At 49.4% G+C, this 21,388-nt stretch overlaps 1 protein-coding gene across 17 annotated transcripts in view; it reads right to left on the bottom strand.

The window, feature by feature from the left end:
* Positions 1-13,463: 13,463 nt before the first annotated feature.
* Positions 13,464-21,388, bottom strand: part of DYSF (dysferlin) — a 109,903-nt gene continuing 101,978 nt past the window's right edge. For all 17 annotated transcript variants that reach the window (XM_086611419.1, XM_086611417.1, XM_086611422.1 and 14 more), the window contains 3 exons: positions 20,905-21,014; positions 20,405-20,552; positions 13,464-13,502 (listed from right to left, as the gene is read on the bottom strand). In XM_086611419.1, the coding sequence (XP_086467545.1) occupies positions 13,464-13,502; positions 20,405-20,552; positions 20,905-21,014 (297 nt within the window). The remainder of the gene's footprint in view (positions 13,503-20,404; positions 20,553-20,904; positions 21,015-21,388) is intronic.

The following is a 21,388-nucleotide window of genomic DNA, read 5'->3' as shown; positions in this document are numbered from 1 at the left end:
AACCCTAACCTATTTGGCTAAAATAAGAATAGCTACAGACAGTTTTTAGTCAGTTGCATGTTTTCATTTTGAATTTTGTTGTTTCTACTACAGAAGATGAGGAGAGAAAATAAGGTTGACATAAAACCACCAAATGTGACCTTTTCTCATTCTGTTTTAAACCAGAACAGTTTGTTTTTGCTGTCAGGAATCTCCCAAATTCCTAGGAGAACTTATGAGTGAAATGAGCATTTTTAAATACTTTTTTTTACACATTTTCAGGGAAAGCATGTGTTTTTTCACCTGTTCCCATGTTTGCTTCTGCCCTCTCCATTTTGGGGCAGCATGTTCCTCCCAGCAGAATCGGCTTCTGGGATTGAACATGCTGCTGAGTTTGAAGATGATCCATCTGCCAGTGTTGGAAAAGCAGGAGGAAGGGACCTGTTGCAACCTGGAGTCCTGGCATCCAGCTGGGATATCCATTGAGCAACTGCTGGGTGCCACAGTTCAGCCCAGGTGGCAGCTCAGCCACCACTGCGGTAGAGAGGGGAAAATGTCACCAAAGGGCTGAGGGTCGAGGTAGGATCAGGGAGGGATCACCCACCGACCATGGCCCCCAGCAAAACGGATTCGTCTTGGAGACAAATCAATTTACTTCCTTAACAGTTCATTCAGAAAGAAACAAAGCCAAATCTCAAAAAAAACCCACCTTCCCCCCACCCCTCTCTCCTTCCTGGCTCTACCTCCCCCGTGGCGGTGCAGGGGGGACGGGGAATGGAGGCTGCAGGTCAGTTCATCACATGTTTCTGCTGCTCCTTTCTTAAAGGAGGAGGAGTCCTGACACTCTTCCCTATTCCAGTGGATCCTCTCCTTATGGGACTCCACCATGAGTCCTTCTCACAGGATGCAATCCTTACCCATTGGATTGCTCCGGCGTGGGCTTCTTCCCCATGGAGTCATGGCTTCTGAGGGCACAGCCACCCGCTCTGGTGCGGGTTCTTCATGGGCTTCAGATGCCTCTCCACCTCATTGTCAGCCTCCAGCAGCTCACGGAGGCCATTCTCTATGACTCCCTTCAGGCTCAGGCATCTCTGCTCCAGTGTGGGGTTCTCCACAGGCTGTGGGTCTCTGCTCCACAGTTAGTCTCCACGGGAGGCAGGAAGTCACCTGCCATCTCACCATAGGCTGCAGGGGAATCCCAGCTCTGGCACACCTCTTCCCACTCCATCTTCACTGACCTGGTGTCTGCGTGACCGTTTCTCTTTGGTCTCAGTCTTTTCTCCGCTGCAGTCATGCCAGGCCTGACAAACCTGGGCAGTCCCAGCAGGACGAACTCTGCTCAACGAGTGCCTGGGAGCGGGGCATTTTGGAGGTCTCCAATCTGTGCCACTGTGGCCATCTCCACTCCAGTGGTGGTGCACCAATGCCAGCAGCTGCCTGCTTGGGAGGCCAGGCCCCCCCTGCCTGCCCCTTCTCTTCAGTGTAGGTCCAGCCCCGTTCGGGCTTCTTTGTCCCCATCTTAAATAGGGCATTCGCAGAGGCACTGATCAACTTGGCTTTGGCCTGAGGGAACGGGCGGGTCCAACCTGGCCAGAGGCTGGTCCAACTGGTTTTGGAGCCAGGGAAGCTTTTCGCAACTACTTACATGGGCCATCTCTGCAGCTACTCCCCTGCTACCAAAACCCCATCATGTAATCTCAACACCAGGCTTCAAACCATCTTGGTTTGTTTCATACTTTTTAGCCCTGTTTTCAGGCCTCACAGGTGGCAGGCTTGGATGAAGGATTCATATGCTTACTGTCGGCCATGCTCCAGGCAATCTTTTCCAGGTAAGCTAAAAAACACATTTCACTCCATGCAAATTATTGACATTTCAATCACAAAGTCTGGATACGCCGTTATCTCAAGGTGATGAAGAAGCCGATATCTCTGTTAAGAGGCTTTCCACAATTGGGACGTAGAAGGGACGACATGTTTGATAGTCTGATATTTTTCCCTCCTGCAACCCACTAGCGTTTTTTTCTTTGCTATTATTTCTTCTGCAGTGTTCATCACACAGCTCACCGTATGTAAAAATAAATGGCCAGTTTCAAAAGCCTGTTACTGAAAAGTAGCATTTAATGGTCTCCAGTGCTTCAGCTGGTCTCCTGCACTCAAATAACGAGCAGACCTCACTGAATTAGACAGCCTGGCACGTCTCATACACCTGCCAGCACACCAGAAATGGATTTCCTGCTACAGACCCTCTCTGGTCTCCGTTTCAACTTGGCAGAGTGAGACTGGATAGGATTTTGACCTGAGGGCTTGTAACTTCTGCACAGCCCAATGTAATGCCTGTGGCTTCACTTGGGTCCACAGGCTCAACAAAGGAGAATTTTCCCAATGCCATAATGAAGGCAAGGAAAGACTCATAGAATCATCGAATGGTTTGGGTTGGAAGGCATCTTAAAGATCATCCAATTTCATCCCCCCAGCCATGGGCAAGGATACCTTCTACTACACCAGGTTGCTTAAAGCCCCATCCAACCTGGCCTTGAACACTTCCAGGGATGGGGCAGCCACAGCTTCTCTGGGAAACCTGTTCCAGTGTCTCACCACTCTTGTTGTAAAAAATTTCTTCCTTCTATCTAATCTAAATCTCCCCTCTTTCAGTTTAAAGCCATTGCCCCATGTCCTGTCACTACACACCCTTGTCCAAAGCCCCTCTCCAGCTTTCCTGTAACCCCTTTAGGCACTGGAAGGCTGCTGGAAGGTCTCCCCGGAGCCTTCTCTTCTCCAGGCTGAACAACCTCAACTCTCTCAGTCTGTGTCCATAGCAGAGGTGCTCCAGCCCTTGCATCATCTCCGTGGCCTCCTCTGGACACACTCCAGCAACTCCATGTCCTTCTGATGTTGGGTACCCCAGAGCTGAGCACAGCACTGCAGGGGGGGTCTCAGGAGAGCAGAGCAGAGAGGCAGAATCCTCTCCCTCGACCTGCTGCCCACGCTGCTTTGAATGCAGCCCAGGACATGGTAGGCTTTCTTTCTGGGCTGTGAGAAGACGTTGCTGGCTCATGGCGAGCTTCTTACCAACCAACACAGAACAGACAACTGCCCTCAACAGTGGAGTTCTGAACCATCTGAATTCATGATTTAGTTCATGAACTTCACTTGTAACAGATGAAACTAACACTTTAACACCAGTCCTCCATGGCGTTTCAGTTTTGGTGAAATAAATGCAGTAGGGCTGGCCTCAGTGCAATCACTCACAGCCACCTGAACAACCTCTGTGGTGGTTTTCAGACTGGAAGTGTCTGATAGGTTCTGGAGGTGAGCACATAGTTAAATTTGCTTTTATCCAATCTTGTTGCGTGCTTGGAACCATTTTTATGGTGAAAGAGTCTATGTTTAGTGGAATATCTTTCCTTTGGAGACAGTAATGAGCATCCCGGGGACATGGAAAAGAAAACCGACAGCTGGAGCTGTTGAGCAACTAAAAAGCAGATCATGTTACACTAGGTGAACCCAGCAGGAGCTGAGGGCTTTACAGATCACAGTTGAGTCTCAAACAGCAAACCCTTTGTGGTGGAAAGCCTGAGGCATGGGGAGATGAAGCACCATGGAGGAGGGCCCAATCTTGAGGGAAGGTCAAGACCCAATACGACCTCAACTGATGCTCTAGCTGCAATAAAAGCCTGAATGTATCCACAGACATTTTCTCTCTATTTTATCTTTTCTGCCAACATTTTCCTTTAGATTACTTCTCCTTGGTTGGGATTTACTCCTGTCAGTTTTGTGGTTGTCAAACACAGTCCTTTGATCCTGCTTCTTGCTGGGCTAAAGAAGCCTACGTCTTCTAATCTCTTCCTACAAGGAGACTTCATTCTCCTGAATACCTCGCATCTCTTCCCTGCATTTGCTCCAGTTCCTTGGCTGACTCCCTCCCCTCCAGTTTTGCAGGATGGCCGAAGTTGCCCAGAATGGACCACATTTGAGGCAGGTCCCCAGTTTGTGCCAATTCCCCCCGTCATCTGGTTGAGATGGGCGGGGGAGGTAGGAAGAAGTGGATTATCCACCCTTTCAATGTTTCATTCTTTATGAACCATTTGAGGATTAGTAAAGGTCTCCAACATTACTGTGTGGTTTCATGTGTTCAAGCCATGAGGAAGATGATACCAGCTGTCTCCATTGCCCATACGATTTGTGTTTTCTGGTATTTCTCAAAAGAGCCAGTGCTGGAGTTGAAGGAAATGTCAGAATGGCAGTTCGCATATGAAAATATGTGTATTTTTAGGTTTTCTACTTGTAAGGAAAATCGTGGAATTTTAAATCCCTGATTACTCAGACAGCTAGGAAAAAAAAAAAAAAAAAGCAGCCCATGTATTATTCTATTTGCTTTTCTTCAGATTGCATAATTTCTAAAAAAGTGATGATTTTGGGTTGTCTGACTCCAGATTGGTTGAAGTCCATGGGGTAACAAAGAAGGGACGGGCGGCAGTGTGCTACAGTGCAGGGATCTCCTCCAGATGCAGGCTGGGTGACACCTTGTCAAACTTCCAGCACTGAAGATGTAGACTGCAAAGCCACACCGATGACCTTTCTGTTCTGACCTTTCTGTCACCCGCCAGCTCCAAGTCCCCAGACAGATTCAGCCCACTACTTTGAGACACTGTCTTCAGCTGCAGTGACTCATCCCAACAGGTGCCAATTGTTCTCTGTTGACTATAGGCAAAGACAATCAATTCAGGCTTTGTTTTCCAGCCTACAGCCATCTTCATTGCAAGCAGATGACTCTTCCCACTGTGTTTTCACTGGCAAACATAAATCTCTTGCTTGTTCAGGCTTTTTTTTTTTCCCCCCCTTTTCCATATCCACCAAATCCTATTTGTCTTTATTTGCCTCAGATAGAAGTACAACCTTGAGTCTGCTCCAAAAGACAAAGAAAAAAAAGGGGGGATAAAGAGACTGCTGCCTCTTCCACCAACTACTGAGCTGGCCCCAGGCACTCCATCCAATTTAAGTGTCCTGGCTTCGTGCTTTTCATAAACATGGGATTATGCTGTTTCCAGGGAAAAAACACCAAAAGGTCCCATTGTCAGGAGGTAGGACACATGTTCTGAGATGAAGGACAAAGAGGGAGAGGGAGGCCAGCTCCACGAGAGCTGGGGCTTTCCCAGTTTGTGAAGTGGTAATTCTCCGCTCCTCCCGGGATGGCAGTCTTTGATGAGGTCTGGACACAGAGTGATGGCAAACCATAAGTGAAAAAGGAGGAAAGGATGGAGGAGAAAGCAGAGAAAAGACCAAAAGAGAAGAGGAAAGCAAAGGGAAGGTATAGCCTGGCCGCGTGCAGCTTAGAGGAACACTTCTGTTGTCATCAACCAACTGGACCTGTGATTTGAAGGTGTCTCTACTGCTGCAGCCCGGTACACATCCCAGCTCTTTCCTCCGACCAGACTTACCCTCCATCCACAATCCACACTCTCAGTCTTCAGGCCCTTGCTAAAACGTTGCCTGAGCCTGAAAACCACAGCACTCTGGTGGTGGGGAGCTGAAACACGGAGAACTTCAGTCTCTTCCCTATGGACTGGGTGGACATGGTTGAGATGAGGACAAACCTGGTTCATCCTACCTCGGGCACAGCATGGACCCTTGGTACTACAGCTGTAGCCCAAAGCATGGGCAGAAAGCACATGGTCCTTGAGATTGACTGGGCAGACATTGCTGAAGACAAGGAGAGGAGATGCCATGACTTCACCACAGTGAGACAGATGTGTCTGAGACCTTTCTGTGCCTTAAAACTTTGTGGGCATGATGGAAGGAGAGCACAAGACAGTTGCCCTAGTTGTAATATTGATTCAATCCAAAGCGTGGGACCTTCATTCACTGACATGCACATTTTCTTCGCACAATTTTCTTGACATGGCACGTAGGCAGCACCCTCCAATCCTGAGGAACCATTTGCTCTCATCTCCTGCCTCTGATCCAGAAGGAGGGTAGAGAATTGACAAAGGGCATGTTAAACCCTGCAGCGATGATCCTTTTGTATAACTTGTTTTGCAATCATTTAGCATTATATTTTTGACTTAATGGGGAAAGTCCTTGCTCTGCACAGAAATTCTCAACCCTACTCAGGGTCCTGTTCTGAGATTCTGCTTTGTCCTTTGGCTACAAGCTCACATGAGGGTGCAGACATGCCAACCTCCATCACACTCATGTTTTCTTCCTTTCCTTGTTCTTGTGTCTCAGTCATAGTACCCTGGAGTCATAGTTTGAGGAGATAAGAAACATCCAGTCCATGTTCTCCAGACTTGTTGATGGGATACACTGAATCACAAACAAACATCTCAGCTGGATCCCATCAGCTCCTAAAGATTGAACACAAAATGACTCCTCCAGAACTGTGAAGCAGGACAACACACTTTGATGTCTTGATCCTGCACCAGTTGAGTGCTGCTAATGCTGCAAGAAGGGAATATGGTCGCCATTCCCCACGCTGACCTCCCTTCCCTGGAGACCAGGGGAGCCAATGGTCTGTCTGTGCCCACTGCCTCGGGCGAAAGACAGGGTTTGGGCAGTATGATGGTCATTCAGTCCTGGCTCAGCAAAGCAGCATCAGTCACAGCCATCCTTTACTGGGACTATTTTATCACCCCACAGCCTGGATGATGGTGCATACGGCCCGAAACTAGAGGCAGACATCTAGCACAGAGGTAGGGTTGCGTGAGATGTCAGACTGAGCAGACACCCATGGAAAGAGGGACAAACACCTGCATATTCACAACAAAATGGGCTGGTTGCTAAAAGCATACTGCGTGGAGTACAGCTCCCTGCGGAGCTGGGAGTCAAGGGGGCAACGAAGGGACAGAGCACGCAGGAGAGCACAGAGCCTCGGTGGGTTTGCCTTGTGCCAATCACCGTGACTGACCTCAGTATTACCTTGGATTTACCCTTAAGTCTCAAGCATGTAGTTTGGCATTGAGAGTGTTTACAACTGGATCTATTTGCATTGCAAACCTGCTGCATCTTCCCCTGCAGTGTCTGTGGATTTGAGCTCCTCCATAGTTGAGCTTTGGTTGTGTCCCTTACTTACTCTAATCCCCATTCAGAGTATTGCCTGAGAGGAATAAATTCTTTTCATTTTATGGAGACAGTGATCACATTTTTGTGCGGTGCATACAGCTCCTAGCACCATAGATGGCCAACTCCTGAATAAGCCTCTGGTAACACCAGCAGCTCCAGCATTACTGTTTGTATTGTTATCATAGCATCAATAACTGTAAAATTAGTTTAAGTGCCCAGTACTTATCACCAGTAGTACAGATCCGGAGCTTTCCAGCAGAAAACCTGGTTAAGGTGCACTTCTGCCTCCTCACCCTATCAGGGACTTGTACAGGACTCAAAGACTTCGGTAGAAACAGTCTCTCACATCCTATGCTTTAGCCTATGGCAGAGTTAAGCCACCCACAGTATAACAGACTCCTACTCTCACCCTCTGCCCATATGACAGCTTTATGGTGCTGAGAAAACCACAGAATTCACCAGCAGCACTGGAGAGCAGCTTCATGGACATTGTTGTCCCAGGAGCTGCAGGAGAAGCAGCTAGGACATCTACCATGCAGTACCAGGGGACCCTGTTCCACACACCTGGTAGTCAGTACACAGCTACAGTGTTCCTCCCGATGGACAAGGAACGCTGAGGCTGCTCCAAGGCCAAGTGCCAGGGAGCCGAACAGTTGCGGAGGTCCCCCTGGACTCAGCCCAAAGACCAAAGCAGAGACCGAGTTGCACTCAAAGGTAGCAGAAAGTTTCACAGCACTGAGCCTGCTCTGCTGCAAAGCTCGTTTAAAGCATCTGTTATTTGAGGAGGCTGGGATGTGAATGGGAAAAGCAGATGGGGAAAAAAAAAAGCTCATTTACCTTCTGGAGGCTGATGCACAGTGGAGACGAAGACACAGTAGCTTCACGCCCCATTGCCTGGGCATCTCCGTCCTCACTCGGAGCAGAGCAGAGCCCAGAAGGCGCAACGCACACATCACCGCATATCATCCCCCGAGCGCACAATGTTTGGCTTCTCTGGGATGAAGACAGACTGCAGCAACATGGATGGGGCTGGCGGCTGTCCCAGCAGTGATGGCACGGTGCTATCCGTGGAGGAGGCTGATAGAAAGCTCAGGCTATCAGTTCAGGAGCTCCAGAGCCAACAGAGCCACCTTTATAGAATCATAGAATGGTTTGGGTTGGAAGTGACCTCAAAGATCATCTAGTTCTAACCCTCCTGCCATGAGCAGGGACACCCTCCACTACATCAGGTTGCTCAAAGTCTCGGCCAGCCTGGCCTCATAATATATATACTCATCATAACTCCCTCTGTGTTTGCCTCTACCAGGGAGGACATTTCAGGACCAGTAAACACTCTTCTGTGTCTGGGAGCAGTTTAAGGGGTCGGACCTTCAGCTAAGACTGAAATGAGTTGTGTCACTTGAGGTCAGGACTATCTCCACCTTCCTCTCTGAAGACTAATGGACTTTGGGGCCAGGATGCCACAATGGTCTTCTCTGCAGCTCATCCCAGTAGGTCAACTCTCCAGGCCTCCATGCACCAGGCGTGTTCCCGCCCTGTCAGCAGGTAATGAGCAAAACCGACCGCAGACCCCGTTCACAGGGGTTAAACCAACAAACACAACCGCAAAGGGCTTCACAGAGTGTTTTTACAGCAGCGTCTTGACCTGATTCCCATCCCTCATCCCCCTCACCCTTCCACCACCTCCCTCCCCTCAAAACCACTTCATCGCAAGCCACCCTTCTGGGTGGAAACCTCTCTCTTCTGGGCAAATAAGACCGGGCAATGAATATAGAATTATTATTATTGAAGAGAAAAGTCGGTTCAGCTCTTTTGCTGGGTTTTTCTGGACGTGCCAGCGAGCCTGCTGGAGTTTAAGGGAGTTCAGCCCCTAGGCAGAGTGGCAGCTTTCCAGCTCCTCGTCTCGCTGCCCTCCAGCTTGTAGGGCTGGGAAACACAACGGGGTGTTGTCAGAGCATCCCTGAAGGAGCTCGCACACTTCATAACTCCAGCCTTGAATTATATGCAACATAAGTTGGGAGGCCAAGGAAATAATAGAAAAACAAGCATCGCTAAAGCGTTCAGGCAGCGGAACGTTTTGCAATTAACTTTTGCACGCATCTGTGCACAGGCAGGCGCAGGCAAGACCTGTCCCCTCATGTCCTGCCACCCCCTCCTCTTTAGTGAGGACCATCTCTCTCACGTGTTCAGTGTGGTGACATGGTTGGTCTTCCTCCAGGACTTCCCGATGATGTGTGGGGTGTGAGAGGCTGCGATGGGGCTTGGCAGACTGGGTTTGCACGATGCCAGCTCAGAGCGCCAGCTCAAACCCCTGTGTCTTCCTCAGATGAAGTCTAGGACAGTTGGGTCTCCCCATCCCCTGCCTCCCTAGATCCCAGGCACCACCCCAAAACATGAGGCAGTGGAGGGGGTCTCCTGTGCCAAAGCAGGGAGCATCCATCTGCACCATTACAGAGCAATGGAAAGGCATTTTGGGGATTCAGGCACAAAAAGTCCCCATCTCACCAGTAAATCTCTCCAGCATACCTGGAGCATCTCCTTGACACAGCCTGTTGATGCTAAACAGCTCCAAAAAGGTATCAGAGAATGAATCCTCGGGTCACTCTGGATGGTGTCCGTGTTGGCCAGACAAGTCCTTCCCTCTAGGGAAGAAACAGACCTAGACCCAAAGGGACTTGCTGCTTTTTGAGCCAAGTCCAGAAATGGGAAGAGGAAGAGACAGCAGGGAAAGGTCTTCACTTGGGCCAAGAGCCACCAGGGCTGAGTCCCAAGAAGGATCTGGATATTCACATTCCAGCTGCTCACGCCCATCCTAATGAGCATCTGCAAAGAGATATCATAGAATCACAGAATCACAGAATGGTTTGGGTTGGAAAGGACCTTCAGGATCATCCAGTTCCAACCGCCATGGCACGGAAAGGGACACCTTCCACTACAAGCCTCATCCAACCTGGCCTTGCACACTTCCAAGGATGGGGCAGCCACAGCTTCTCTGGGCAACCTGTTGCAGTGCTTCACCACCCTCATCGTAGAATATTTCTTCCTTAGATCTCATCTAAATCTCCCCTCTTTCAGTTTAAAGCCATTGCCCCGTGTCCTATCACTACACACTGTTGTAATGGTATGCCTCTGTGTATGCACAGAGCAGCTGGATGGGGTTAACTCTTTCTGCCCCCCTGCTACAGCAGGAGGGTGAAATCTGTAGGATCTTTTTCCTCTCTTCCCTTCTTCAGCCATCCACTCCCTCTCCAGCCAGCCCTGGCTTTCAGTGGGCATATTTTGAGTGTCTAGGTTTGCGAATGAAGTGGGCATCGACCTCTTTGCCAGTGCCTCACCAGGACAAGGCTGGAGGTTGGCTCCTCAAAAGCCACAGGCAGCCCGAGCTTCCCACTGCTCCTTCACCCACCCCACTCATGGGATGCTCCGGATCACAGACCAGCCTTCTGAGCCAGGTGGGGAGATGAGGTATGTGATCCCCACACAAAGCCTGCACGGTGCCATGGACCAGGGCACCGCTGACACGAGCAGCAGGGAGAGGCACGTTGTCACAGCCGGGTCATTTCGCCACTCTACACCACAGCATCTCAGGTGCCAAATGCACCTGCAGAGGAGGTACGAGCGGCTGCATCGCCTGGGAGCACTGCAACCCCGGTCCCACGTCCATCCTCCCTTCTCCACGCTTTCTGCTCTCTCCTCCTGCATCTGCTCCCATGCGACAGCAGCAGAGAGGTGAGAAAAGGAGAGCGCAACAACCACTGTTCCCTGTCCTGTTCCCTCCAGTGGCATTTTTACATTCCCACACCAAGGAGGCAAGGTGCCACAATCCCATCTACACAATAACACACACCAGGCAGCAGGTTTCAGGGCATTTCATTTGTAACCACAGTGCGTTTTGCATTATTGCATATAAGGCATAAACAGGTGATACATACATCTTCCAGCCATTTCAAAGCCCTGAATAAGAGGGAGCCACAGGGAACACTTTATATAGGTCCCACCTCCTGCCTGGCTTTGGTGGAGAGACTTAACTGAGCTCTGGAGGGCCCACAGCTGGGCAAACAGATGTGGCTGCTCAAGCAGCCATGCAAATGGGACTGAGTTGGTATTTTCAGATGCTCAGACCTGCTTTCACCCACCACAGTCCCACGGAATCTTCTTGGCATGAAGATTGGCCTTGCAGCGTGGACTGGGAGCACAGAGGATTGCACGTAGGGATGTAACCCTTTCCTTACCCTTATGCAATTGGACGCCCTGGATCCTGCTCACGCATCACTGATGACCCAATCTAGTTTGTCAGGGAAGACCTGCTGGTAAGTGCTGGGGAATAAAATACGGTTTCTTTCTGGGAGAGGCTCTGGAGAGGTAACACACGAGTGTGTTTTGGTAGGGTCACTTGTCTCTGCTGGGATGGACAGTGGTTGTTGCGATAGGATGGACGATGAGCACTCAGATGTAAGCAGTGTTTTGCATTCAAGCATGGGTCACTCGTCTCTTTGGGGGTCTTGGCACCAAGATTTAGTTACTGGAATAGGTGGGGGTCACAGAGCGATAATGCCAACCAAGATGGGAAATTTCACAGTCTCTGCAAACCCAAGCAAGAAAATGAAATAATGGGGCTGATTTCCCACCGTGGATGGGAGAGCAAGGCATGCGAGCACTCAGCAAGATGTGCAGACCCCACCATGGCAGAGCTGGGTCATGGTGGAAGAGGTGCACGCCAACATTGTCATCAAATACGAAACCCAAAACTCATTAAGAAAGGTGCAAACACAAGTGACTTTTGTCCTCAGCTCATGAGACCCTCAGGGAGAAAGAAATACGGAAAAATTTGACCAAGAGCTGGTGATTTGATAGTGGCTAATGAACAGGGGTGTGGATGCAAAGGAGGTGGGAAGGCTCCCAGGGAAAAACTGAACAAATGCAAAAATGAGGCATTTAACTGCGCCGGTAAAAAAGAAATGCCCACCCTGGGGAGCGCAAGCCCGGAGCCGACTTCATCTCTCAAGCTTTTGGGAGGGGGACACTGGATCAGCCAAACCTGGGCAGCAGGGACAGGGTTTTAGAGCTGCGTGTGCTCCACCTCAAAGCTACACAGGGAGTTGACCCGTGCAATCCAGGGCTGTTACAGCACCAAACAACATGGCATTTAGCACACATCATCCCAATCCAGCAAAGCAATTAGGCGTGTTGCTGGATTTTTGAAAGACGGCTTTCTTTTCCCCTGCCGTCTGCTGAGAACAGGCTTAAGTGCTTCACTGGAGCTGGGCAGGAGCTTCCATCAGCACAGTTTGTCCTGAGGAACTCTGATCCCCAGGATCGCTTTTCACTGCTACTTGCTTTCACGTCATGCTGAGTAGCAACAGCTCCAGGGGATAAATCAAACCACAGACACGTCTTGTTCTGTGGAAGGGCAGCAGGGAAATATCTATTTATGGCTGGAGGGACCGTAGCAAAAGCCACACGGTGTCAAAGCAGCAGGACAGCTGCCTCTCAAAGGGACATTTGCTTTCATGTCTGATGCCCCTGTTCTGGGAGATGGTTCCTTGCGGGAAGAGTGGATGCAGGATGAAAATTTGAAGCTAATGCTGTTCCTCTGATGACATGAGCCAGCACTACAAAACACTAGAAATCCTCTTAATCCACACTGCTCCACCTGATCACAGCCCCAGAGAAACAGAGGGACAGGAGGAGGGAATGGAAAACAGCAGAATTGTCCCGGCACTGCCATCCCAGTCCGGTCGCAGCCGCCGTGTGCTCGGTGGGAGGCTGAGCAAGACCCGCAGGGTACGTCTTGGAATAATTTGTGTGCAAAGCAGAAATCCAGCACGGCTGCTGCCCAAGGGGCAGGTTGTCACCCGCCTCGTTGGCACCCAGCGGCAGTGAGCCCCGCGCTTATGTCGCAGCCGGTTCATACTGTTCTGCTTCAGCGTGTTTTTAGGAGCATGGGAGAAAAAAAAGATGAACAGTTTCAGCGAGCTGTGGGCGCAGGGGCTACATGCAGCAGGGGAGGGGAAAAGCAAAGCCCACCTGCACGGCTTCGCTCCTGGGGCTGCTCTCAGCACAGGACTAGAAACAAAAAGGTCCTTTTTCTCCCCCACCCTCTTCAGTTCTGCACTGGTGTCCAAGCTTTACAAATCAGAGCAGCTTAACAAAAACAAAAAGAAAGAAGACAGACAAAGAAGTAAAATAAGAAGTATTTCAGAATAGGTATTTTTTTATGTGCTGCTTCCGAGGTGAGTGCCGTTGGTGGGGTTCTGCATATGGCAGCAGGGTAAGTGGTATCTTCATTTGGCAGCAGCCCAGGGCATGAGAGAGGCTGCTCCTTCTTCACCTCCATCCGTCGATGTGACCCAATGCAGAGCTGCAACTCCTTTCCAAAATCCCCAGGCAGGCACCGGACCTTCCAGGGATTTTCCAGCACAGCTTCAGTTGAAAGGTTTCACCAATTTCATAGCAGCATAGTTCTAGAGGGACAGGAAAACAGAGGAAAGAAAAGCTGATTCGAAGCAGGGACAGTGGGGTGGCACGTGGAGGTTGAAGTGTTTTAGGGGCACGAGGCAGAAGGGCAGACAGGGCTGCGTTCAGGGCAGGCACGACGGCCGAGCTCCCAGCCCCAGCCTGCAGAGACAAGCAAGCAAAAAGTGCTTTCCCACTAGCAAGGACGGTGGAAAGCCCAGGATCCGTGAGAGAATGGATCTTGCCTTCTTTCAGTAGAGGCTACTGGGCACAAGCACCAAGCAGCGAGCACCAGGACTCGATCCTGACCTTTGATTGCTCCTTTCACCAGTTTTTAAGACGAATTTCCAACTTTCCATACCTTTGCAAGAATTTTGGCACCTCCCCACCAGCACCATCCCGGTGCCCACGTGCCTTTCCTGCAGGTGAGGAGACACGTTCAGCTCTCTGCTGAGCTTCTCCAGCCTCCCCTCAGACTCCCGCGCCCCTTCCCCTCCGCTCTCTCTTTGTGCTGGTCCCCCACAAACCCCAAGGCTGTTTTCACTACCCAAGCCCTGACTTCTCATTCTTACGGCTCCTTCTCCCCATTGCCCCCTCAAAACTGGTGACCATCATCCGCTCTGCCTGTTGGGTTGGACCCTTTGGATATGAGCCCTGATTGGGATCCCCAAGCATCTGCCAAGCTGTGTCACAACATTCTATAGAATCACAGAATCATAGAACGGTTAGGGTGGGAAGGGACTTGAAAGATCGTCCAGTTCCAACCCTCTGCCATGGGCAGGGACACCTTCTACTACACCAGGTTGCTCAAAGCCCCATCCAACCTGGCCTTGAACACTTCCAGGGATGGGGCAGCCACAGTTTCTCTGGGAAACCTGTTCCAGTGTCTCACCACTCTTGTAAAAAATTTCTTCCTTCTATCTAATCTAAATCTCCCCTCTTTCAGTTTAAAGCCATTGCCCCTTGTCCTGTCACTACACACCCTTGTCAAAAGCCCCTCTCCAGCTTTCCTGTAGCCCCTTCAGGTACTGCAAGGCTGCTGGAAGGTCTCCCCAGAGCCTTCTCTTCTCCAGGCTGAACAACCCCAACTCTCTCAGCCTGTCTCTATAGCAGAGGTGCTCCAGCCCTCACATCATCTTCATGGCCTCCTCTGGAACCACTCCAACAGCTCCGTATGTCTGTCTTCTATTGGAGACCCCAGAGCTGAAGGCAGCACTGCAGGGGAGGGTCTCAGGAGAGCAGAGCAGAGGGACAGAATCCTCTCCCTCGACCTGCTGCCCACGCGGCTTTGGATGCAGCCCAGGACATGGTTGGCTTTCTGGGCTGACAGCGCACGTTGCCAGCTCATGTTGAGCTTCTCATCGACCAGCACCCCCAAGTCCTTCTCCTCAGGGCTGCTTCCCATCCATTCTCTGGCCAATTCCCATTTTTTGGAGAGCATGTCAAAACCTGCACCCAGGACCACGCCAGCAATCAGCTGGTCTGAGCAGCAAGAGGATGGTTCTCCAGCCCTGCCCCATACCGGTTTAATCCCTTCACACGAACCCAGCTGCAGGTCCATGGACTAGCTCCAAACAATCTGCCAAAGGCAATCAAGAAATGCAAACTTATTGCTGATGTATTTTTTTTTTCAATCTGCCTTGTCCACATCCCGGAACGCCTCAGCCATCTGTTTCAGCATCAGCATTCGGTGTGGGTTTTGTTCCTGAGAGCAGACACCCCAGGCAGGACCTCTCTGCCCCTGTTTTCTGGGATCTCTCCTGTCCCTGTTACTGCACAGTGAAGCACAGGCTGCCACAAAAATGACGTGTCACAGTATTTTAGGCTATTCATGTGCAATTCCTTCCTTGAAGGAAGATGACAGCGCTGTGAAAAACAATATGCTGTGCAAACACCGCTTATCGAGATCACAATGAAAACACAGATGAAGATAGACGCTGAGGTCGTTTGGAAAGAGCTATATTTAAAGTAGCTCTGATTCAAATCCCTGCGACCACATACTGGCCCCTTTGGAAGTCCCTCCCAAGCATATTGAATTTAATTGGTACAGGATGTTCTATCACTCTGTCACGTTAAAAAAAAAAAAAAAAAAACAAAACAAAACAAACCACAATTTTGGGGAACAAAGCTTAATGCTAATTACCAGCAAGACCTGTGAAGGAACGGGGCAAAAAGAAAAAGAATACACACAACTGAAGTGAAGTCTGACCAAAGGCATCTTGATAAATTACAATGTGTAGCAAATTATAAGGCAGTTTGCCAATTGAGGATTTCTAATAATGCCATAAATCAAGCAAGCAAAGTTGTTAGGGCAGTTTACCAGAAGTCATTAGAAAAGCCTCCAGTGACATATAACCTTCGAATTAATTACCCATCCATTTGTCTTTCAGAGTCTATCCTTCAAAACACTCCTATTTTTTACGATTTGACTGGTTGCATTCTGGAGGGTAGCAAGTTTTCTGTCCAGCTCCGAAATTTGTATTAACGAAGTGTTGAAAGCCAAGCAGGATTATCAATCAGTGCAGAAAGCAAGCTGTAATTAGAATTAATGGCAATGGAAGCAACGCTGGGCTTGAAGAACACAAACAGAGCTTTAAAAGGTAGTAAACATTTTCACGGTGCTGCAAAGCAGAGCTGACTCCAGCTGGAAGTAGCGTTACATTTTTCTACGGCGGTAGCCATGAAAACCTTTACAATAATCACTGCTCCAGGGAGATAACTCCACCGCAGCGTTCCCTACGTGTTACCAAGACTGGACTTCTACAACCTTTTCTTCTGACCTTGCATCTAGCCCAAGACTTTCACTCAACCGTTCCAACAGCAGAAGGCAGAGCTCTGCTCAGCTATGGGAATGTCAGATGAAAAGTCCATCAAAGCCACCGGACCTTTCCAAAAAGCGCCAGAACATGCCATAAACGGGCACTGCTGGACAGGAGAATGGGGTGGAACTAGAGCATATCTTGTAGAAAGACATTCAATCTCGAAACATGGATGACTTGAGCAACGATGAATTCACCACAACCTTTGGCAAACTGTTCTAATGGTTAATTACCCTTCGTCTCAAAAATTAGCATCCTATTTCCACTGGAATAACTCCTCTAACTTCAACATCCAGCTACTGGATCTCATTATACTTTTCATCTGTTGTTTAAGGAGTCTTCTGATGTCAAGTTAAATCTAAGGACCCTCTAAGGAAATCATATAGGAAATACCCAGGGAATGCTGTTCCCAGAGTCCCAGCTTGTACAGACCATAATGACAACCACTCTGCAAAGCAAGCTAAGGCAAACCAGTGAGTAATCCGACACCAAAACTGGGTGGAAGACCTCAAGTTAAAAAAAAATGAAGAACCTCAGAATATCAGATTTTCAACATTTTTTCCCATTCTTGTAAAACTAGACAACTTTTTTTTTTAAAGGAAATTTGCAATACGATGCAGTTTTCCACCCAAAACCAAAAGGCTTTTCAGTTGGAAATGGCCTCTCGCTCACTAAAACAGGTTGCTCTGTAAACAGTTGCGCTAACGATGACTGATTTCTTATGGACTGATGCCTGAATTTCCCCTACTGCAGTACTCCCAGCTCCCCACAGGTCCTGATGAACCTTCTCTTCACCCCAAAGCACTTCCAGACCCGTCCTCACTTCCCCACATTTCCCCCTGCTCCTTCCAGGGACCCCAGATCCCACCGGAGCAGCCACGCACATTCCATGGCTGGCAAATAACTCCTGGTTCCACAAAGTCTTCCTGGGAAGGAGACTTTGAAGAGGACTGGAGAGGAGGAATGGGAAGATCTTTACTCTAGCCCATGAGCCATCACACGTACTCTGTGTCCTGAGGATGGGGGAAGCACAAAGGTACCACATCTTCAAAAGTTTCTGATTCCATGAGTTACCTCTAAAGGTGTGTATATTTTGCAGAATACTTACATATAATATTATGCAGAATATTTTGTTTCTCAACTCAATAGCGAAAATATTTCCCTGGTGTGTAAAGTATCTCTTGGTGGGTATTCTGAACAAGATCAAGATATTCATTTTCACTAAAAATCCTGAGCTTTTGGGAAGCACTGGGCTTTGGGCATTCCCATTAGGAACCACAGACAGCCCTTCGCCGTTTCGGGTGGAAGCACACAGCTTTCAAATGGGACATTTGCTCTTACTCTCCAGCTACTACGACCACAGAGCTGGCACTGTGGTTGGGAGCTTTCGGCACTATATGGGCAACAGGAATAGATCCAAAAAAAACCCCTGTTTTTTATACCAAGAACCACTGAAAATGCCTGGGGTCTGTTTCCAGGTGAGGTTCCCGTTTGTCTGGGAGGGAGGGTGAGCCATGCAGGGTTAGCCCGGCTCACAGAACCGTTAGTTTCCCATGGAGTATTTTGGACATCTATTTCTCAGGCACAAGATACCCTCCTTGGGTATCCTCAGGCAGAGCCCAAACAAGACAAGATTGGAGCCAGAGCTCAGACTTCTCTGGCAGCATCTGGTGCATCATACACAACACTCCCAGGTGGAGAGGCTGTGGGCAGGCAGGGCATCTCATCTGCAGGCAGGGAATTCCATCAGGCAGGGCATCCCATCTGCAGGCAGGGCATTTCATCTGCAGGCAGGGAATTCCATCAGCAGGCAGGGATGTTTAGGCTGCAGGCAGGGGCATTTAGGCTGCAGGCAGGAACATTCAGGCTACAGGCAGGAACATTAAGGATGCAGGCAGGGGCATTCAGGATGCAGGCAGGGACGTTTGAACTGCAGGCAGGGACGTTCAGGCTGCAGGCAGGGGCAGTCAGACTGCAGGCACGTCCCAGGCTCCTGCTGAGCCAAGGACCAGCTGCTGAAAAGCAACGACTGGAGGGACCGTGGAGGTCCCAGCAGATATCCTGACAGGCAGAAAGCTGTGGACGAGCTCTTCATGCACGGCTGTAGCAAAAAGGGCAAGAGAAGTAGGAAAATAGCAACTTCACCTCTGTACACATCCCTTAGCATCCCTGTATCCCTCTTCCTTACCTTCTGCCTGCTCAGACTGATGGTCCACGTGCCCTAACGGCATTCCCTTGAGGTTTCCCTCCCATCACCCGTCCCTTTTCCCAGGATGAGAGGGGCAGGACACACACAAAACCCTGTGCCTTCATTGTGGGACCTCGAAGCTGCATGTGTAGTGGCAAGATCACACATACAGCACTAAATGCAGCAAGGTCCTTATTTTAAATGGGACCTGATGGTGCTCCTGGCACGCACACCAAAACAGAAGTGAGGAGGGATTGGTTTTCCATGCATTTAACCAGGACGGTGCAGGTGAGCCCTGCCAAAGGTCGGGATGCCAGGGGCATCCTTCATAGCAAACCATCACCCGTGCCACTGCCAAATTTAGTGCCTGAAGAAAGGGGAAAGGAACTAAATCTCCAAGTAGATACAGAACCAGTGACCTCAAAAATCTAGGGGAAGCTGGCCAAATATATAAAAAACAAAAAATTCCATGAAACATGGCCTTACTTTTTTGAAATCTGACTAAAAATTGACCCGACCAAGATGAAATTAAATACAACAACATTCAGCTAGGGAGCAGGGAAAAGTCCCAAGTAATAATGAGTGTAAATCAATATTTATAGTTCGTGAATTTTTTCTCCTCTCAATGTTGTTTTTGTATGATACCACTGGAACGAACGCAAAGCCACTTGCAGCTTCAGGGAAACACCAAGTTCTTCTGGGTGGAAAAGTCTTGGTTTCTGCTACTTGACAGAACAGGGAGTCTCCACGAACGGCTCCAAGAACTGGGCAGGGAGGGGGCAACGCAGCAGAAATCTGCACTTGTACAATTATTTCCTCCTTCATACTACTTAGCACCTCTGGAATCGTTTCTCCAGCAGAAGTCTCCCAGCTTTATCCATGGATATGAGGATAGAGAGACAGAGAGAGCCATGATCTAATCCCATCCCCTTTTTTCTTGATGGGAACAACCCAGCATGCACGACTTCTACTCATCTGAAAATGATTAGGATGGTGAGGAGAAATTCCACACTTCACTGTTCGGTCACACATTGCAAGCGCACAAAGCCATCTGCAAAAGGCAGCCACATTCTCTCCCATGAAGTTATAAATTACCCCAGTGAGTTTTTTTCATAAAAAAAAAGAAAAAGAAAATCATATACAAGGAGCAGAATTTGTTAAGCGCTGGAAAGAGAGAGGTGGGCCATTTTTCTTATCAGTCTAGGAGGAGGGGAAACAGCATCCAAGAGCCAGCATGAATTATTCCAGTGCTGTAGAACAGAGGAGGATACAAAACTCCATCCCGAGCCAAACTAGAAGGCTCCATTATTTATTTAGTTTGTTTTGCCAGTGAAACTGACAGTAAGACAAGAAAGAGCCACTTTCTTGATTAATGAGGTGAAAGCCCTCCCCCTCATTTCAGACGTTACGCTGGTGTAACATGCTCCAAGCCATGATAACAAGAGACGGGGCTGCCTGAACGCCCATAAGCTGCCCTGCACCTTCAACCGATTACAGACCCACGTGGGGTTTGCCACTGCTCAGCCCCGTAAAACAGCCGCGTTGCTAAGGAGGCCGCATCTTTGTCAGGGATTTAACCACCAGCCCTCCAATGCCTCCAACATCAGCTGCTGGGACCTCTCTGAAAACAACCGATGGACCTCAGCGTCATTAGACACGAATTAAAACATGGACGTATAGAGGGGAGCACCTGGCTGGGAGGCTGCGGCAGAGACCGGAGGCACAGACTCTCTTTTTGTCCCATCGTGGTCCCCCAGGTTGCTCCTCAAGGACCATCAGGGGTCTTTGCAGCCACGCGGGACCATCTCTGTCACCACAGAGTTTGGTCAGCCACGGAGACCTGGAGGAACACTTGAGACCTTGATCATCTCCCACCCCCCATCCTCTCTTGCACCCATCATACCGGGAAGGCGTAGACGAAGATCCCCAGGAAGAGCAGCACAATGAAGAGCACGATGGCCAGGATAACCACCCACTTGTACCGCCGCCACAAGATGTACTTCAGGGTCTTGTACGGGGAGGTGAACCACAGGAAGGAGGTCTCCGGGCGCCTGGAGCGAAATAAAGTTGAGGTCGCTTCTGAGTTTCACAGTAGTTTCACCCTTCTGGATCCCCAAGCCCATGAGCAAGCCCTGCTGTAACGATCTGGCTGCTCAACCTGCAAACCCACCTCCCTCTGGGTAGACTATGTCAAATGTCCTCCTTGGCAGTCCAGACCAGCCTCTCGGCCAACCTGGATTGTCTCAGCTCATCCAGTCTGAGCACCAGCAGTTCAGAAATGCAGTCTACATGGGAGCAAGCCCATTGCAGACAGCAGATCCCAAACTAGGAACCCAGATTTTCAATTTGCTCCTTGAGAACTCTGTGCCCCACTGGTTACTTTTCCACTCTAAATGCTCTTACTTGGGGTCCTCCAGCTTAGGGTTCATATTCGGCTCATCCCGACCCATGCCAGCTGGCCGCTCTTCATGCTCTTGTTCTGCCACAATTTCCAAAGTCATTTCCAATTTGCCCTGTGTGGGTTAAAAAAAAAACGAACAGATTTATAAACAAAAAAAAAAAAAAAAAAAAGGAAAGGTGAGGAATGAATGTATGACACAAAATATTGATTGGGGAAAGAAAAAGTACTCTGAGCATAACCCAACCACTACCAACAAGGACCGTGAGGAGCCCAGCAAGAGTGAATTTCATACAGATCCCTCACTTGCCCACTGCAATGCTCTGAGCAGATACCCCAGGACCTCTCAAACATCACTGAGACCCAGGTTTCAGCAACTGACTGAAAGATCTTTTGTTGAAGGACTTAATTCACTGTGTGGACTCCCTTACCTGTACTGAACAGTCACCAAAGACTTGAACAGGAGCCCAGACACATTTAAATATATCA

Source organism: Tauraco erythrolophus, chromosome 5 (genome assembly GCF_009769465.1).
Source record: "Tauraco erythrolophus isolate bTauEry1 chromosome 5, bTauEry1.pri, whole genome shotgun sequence".
In the NCBI taxonomy this organism is placed as follows: domain Eukaryota; kingdom Metazoa; phylum Chordata; class Aves; order Musophagiformes; family Musophagidae; genus Tauraco; species Tauraco erythrolophus.
The sequence above is the reverse complement of the archived record's forward strand: the minus strand, read 5'-3'. Positions and strand labels throughout refer to the sequence as shown.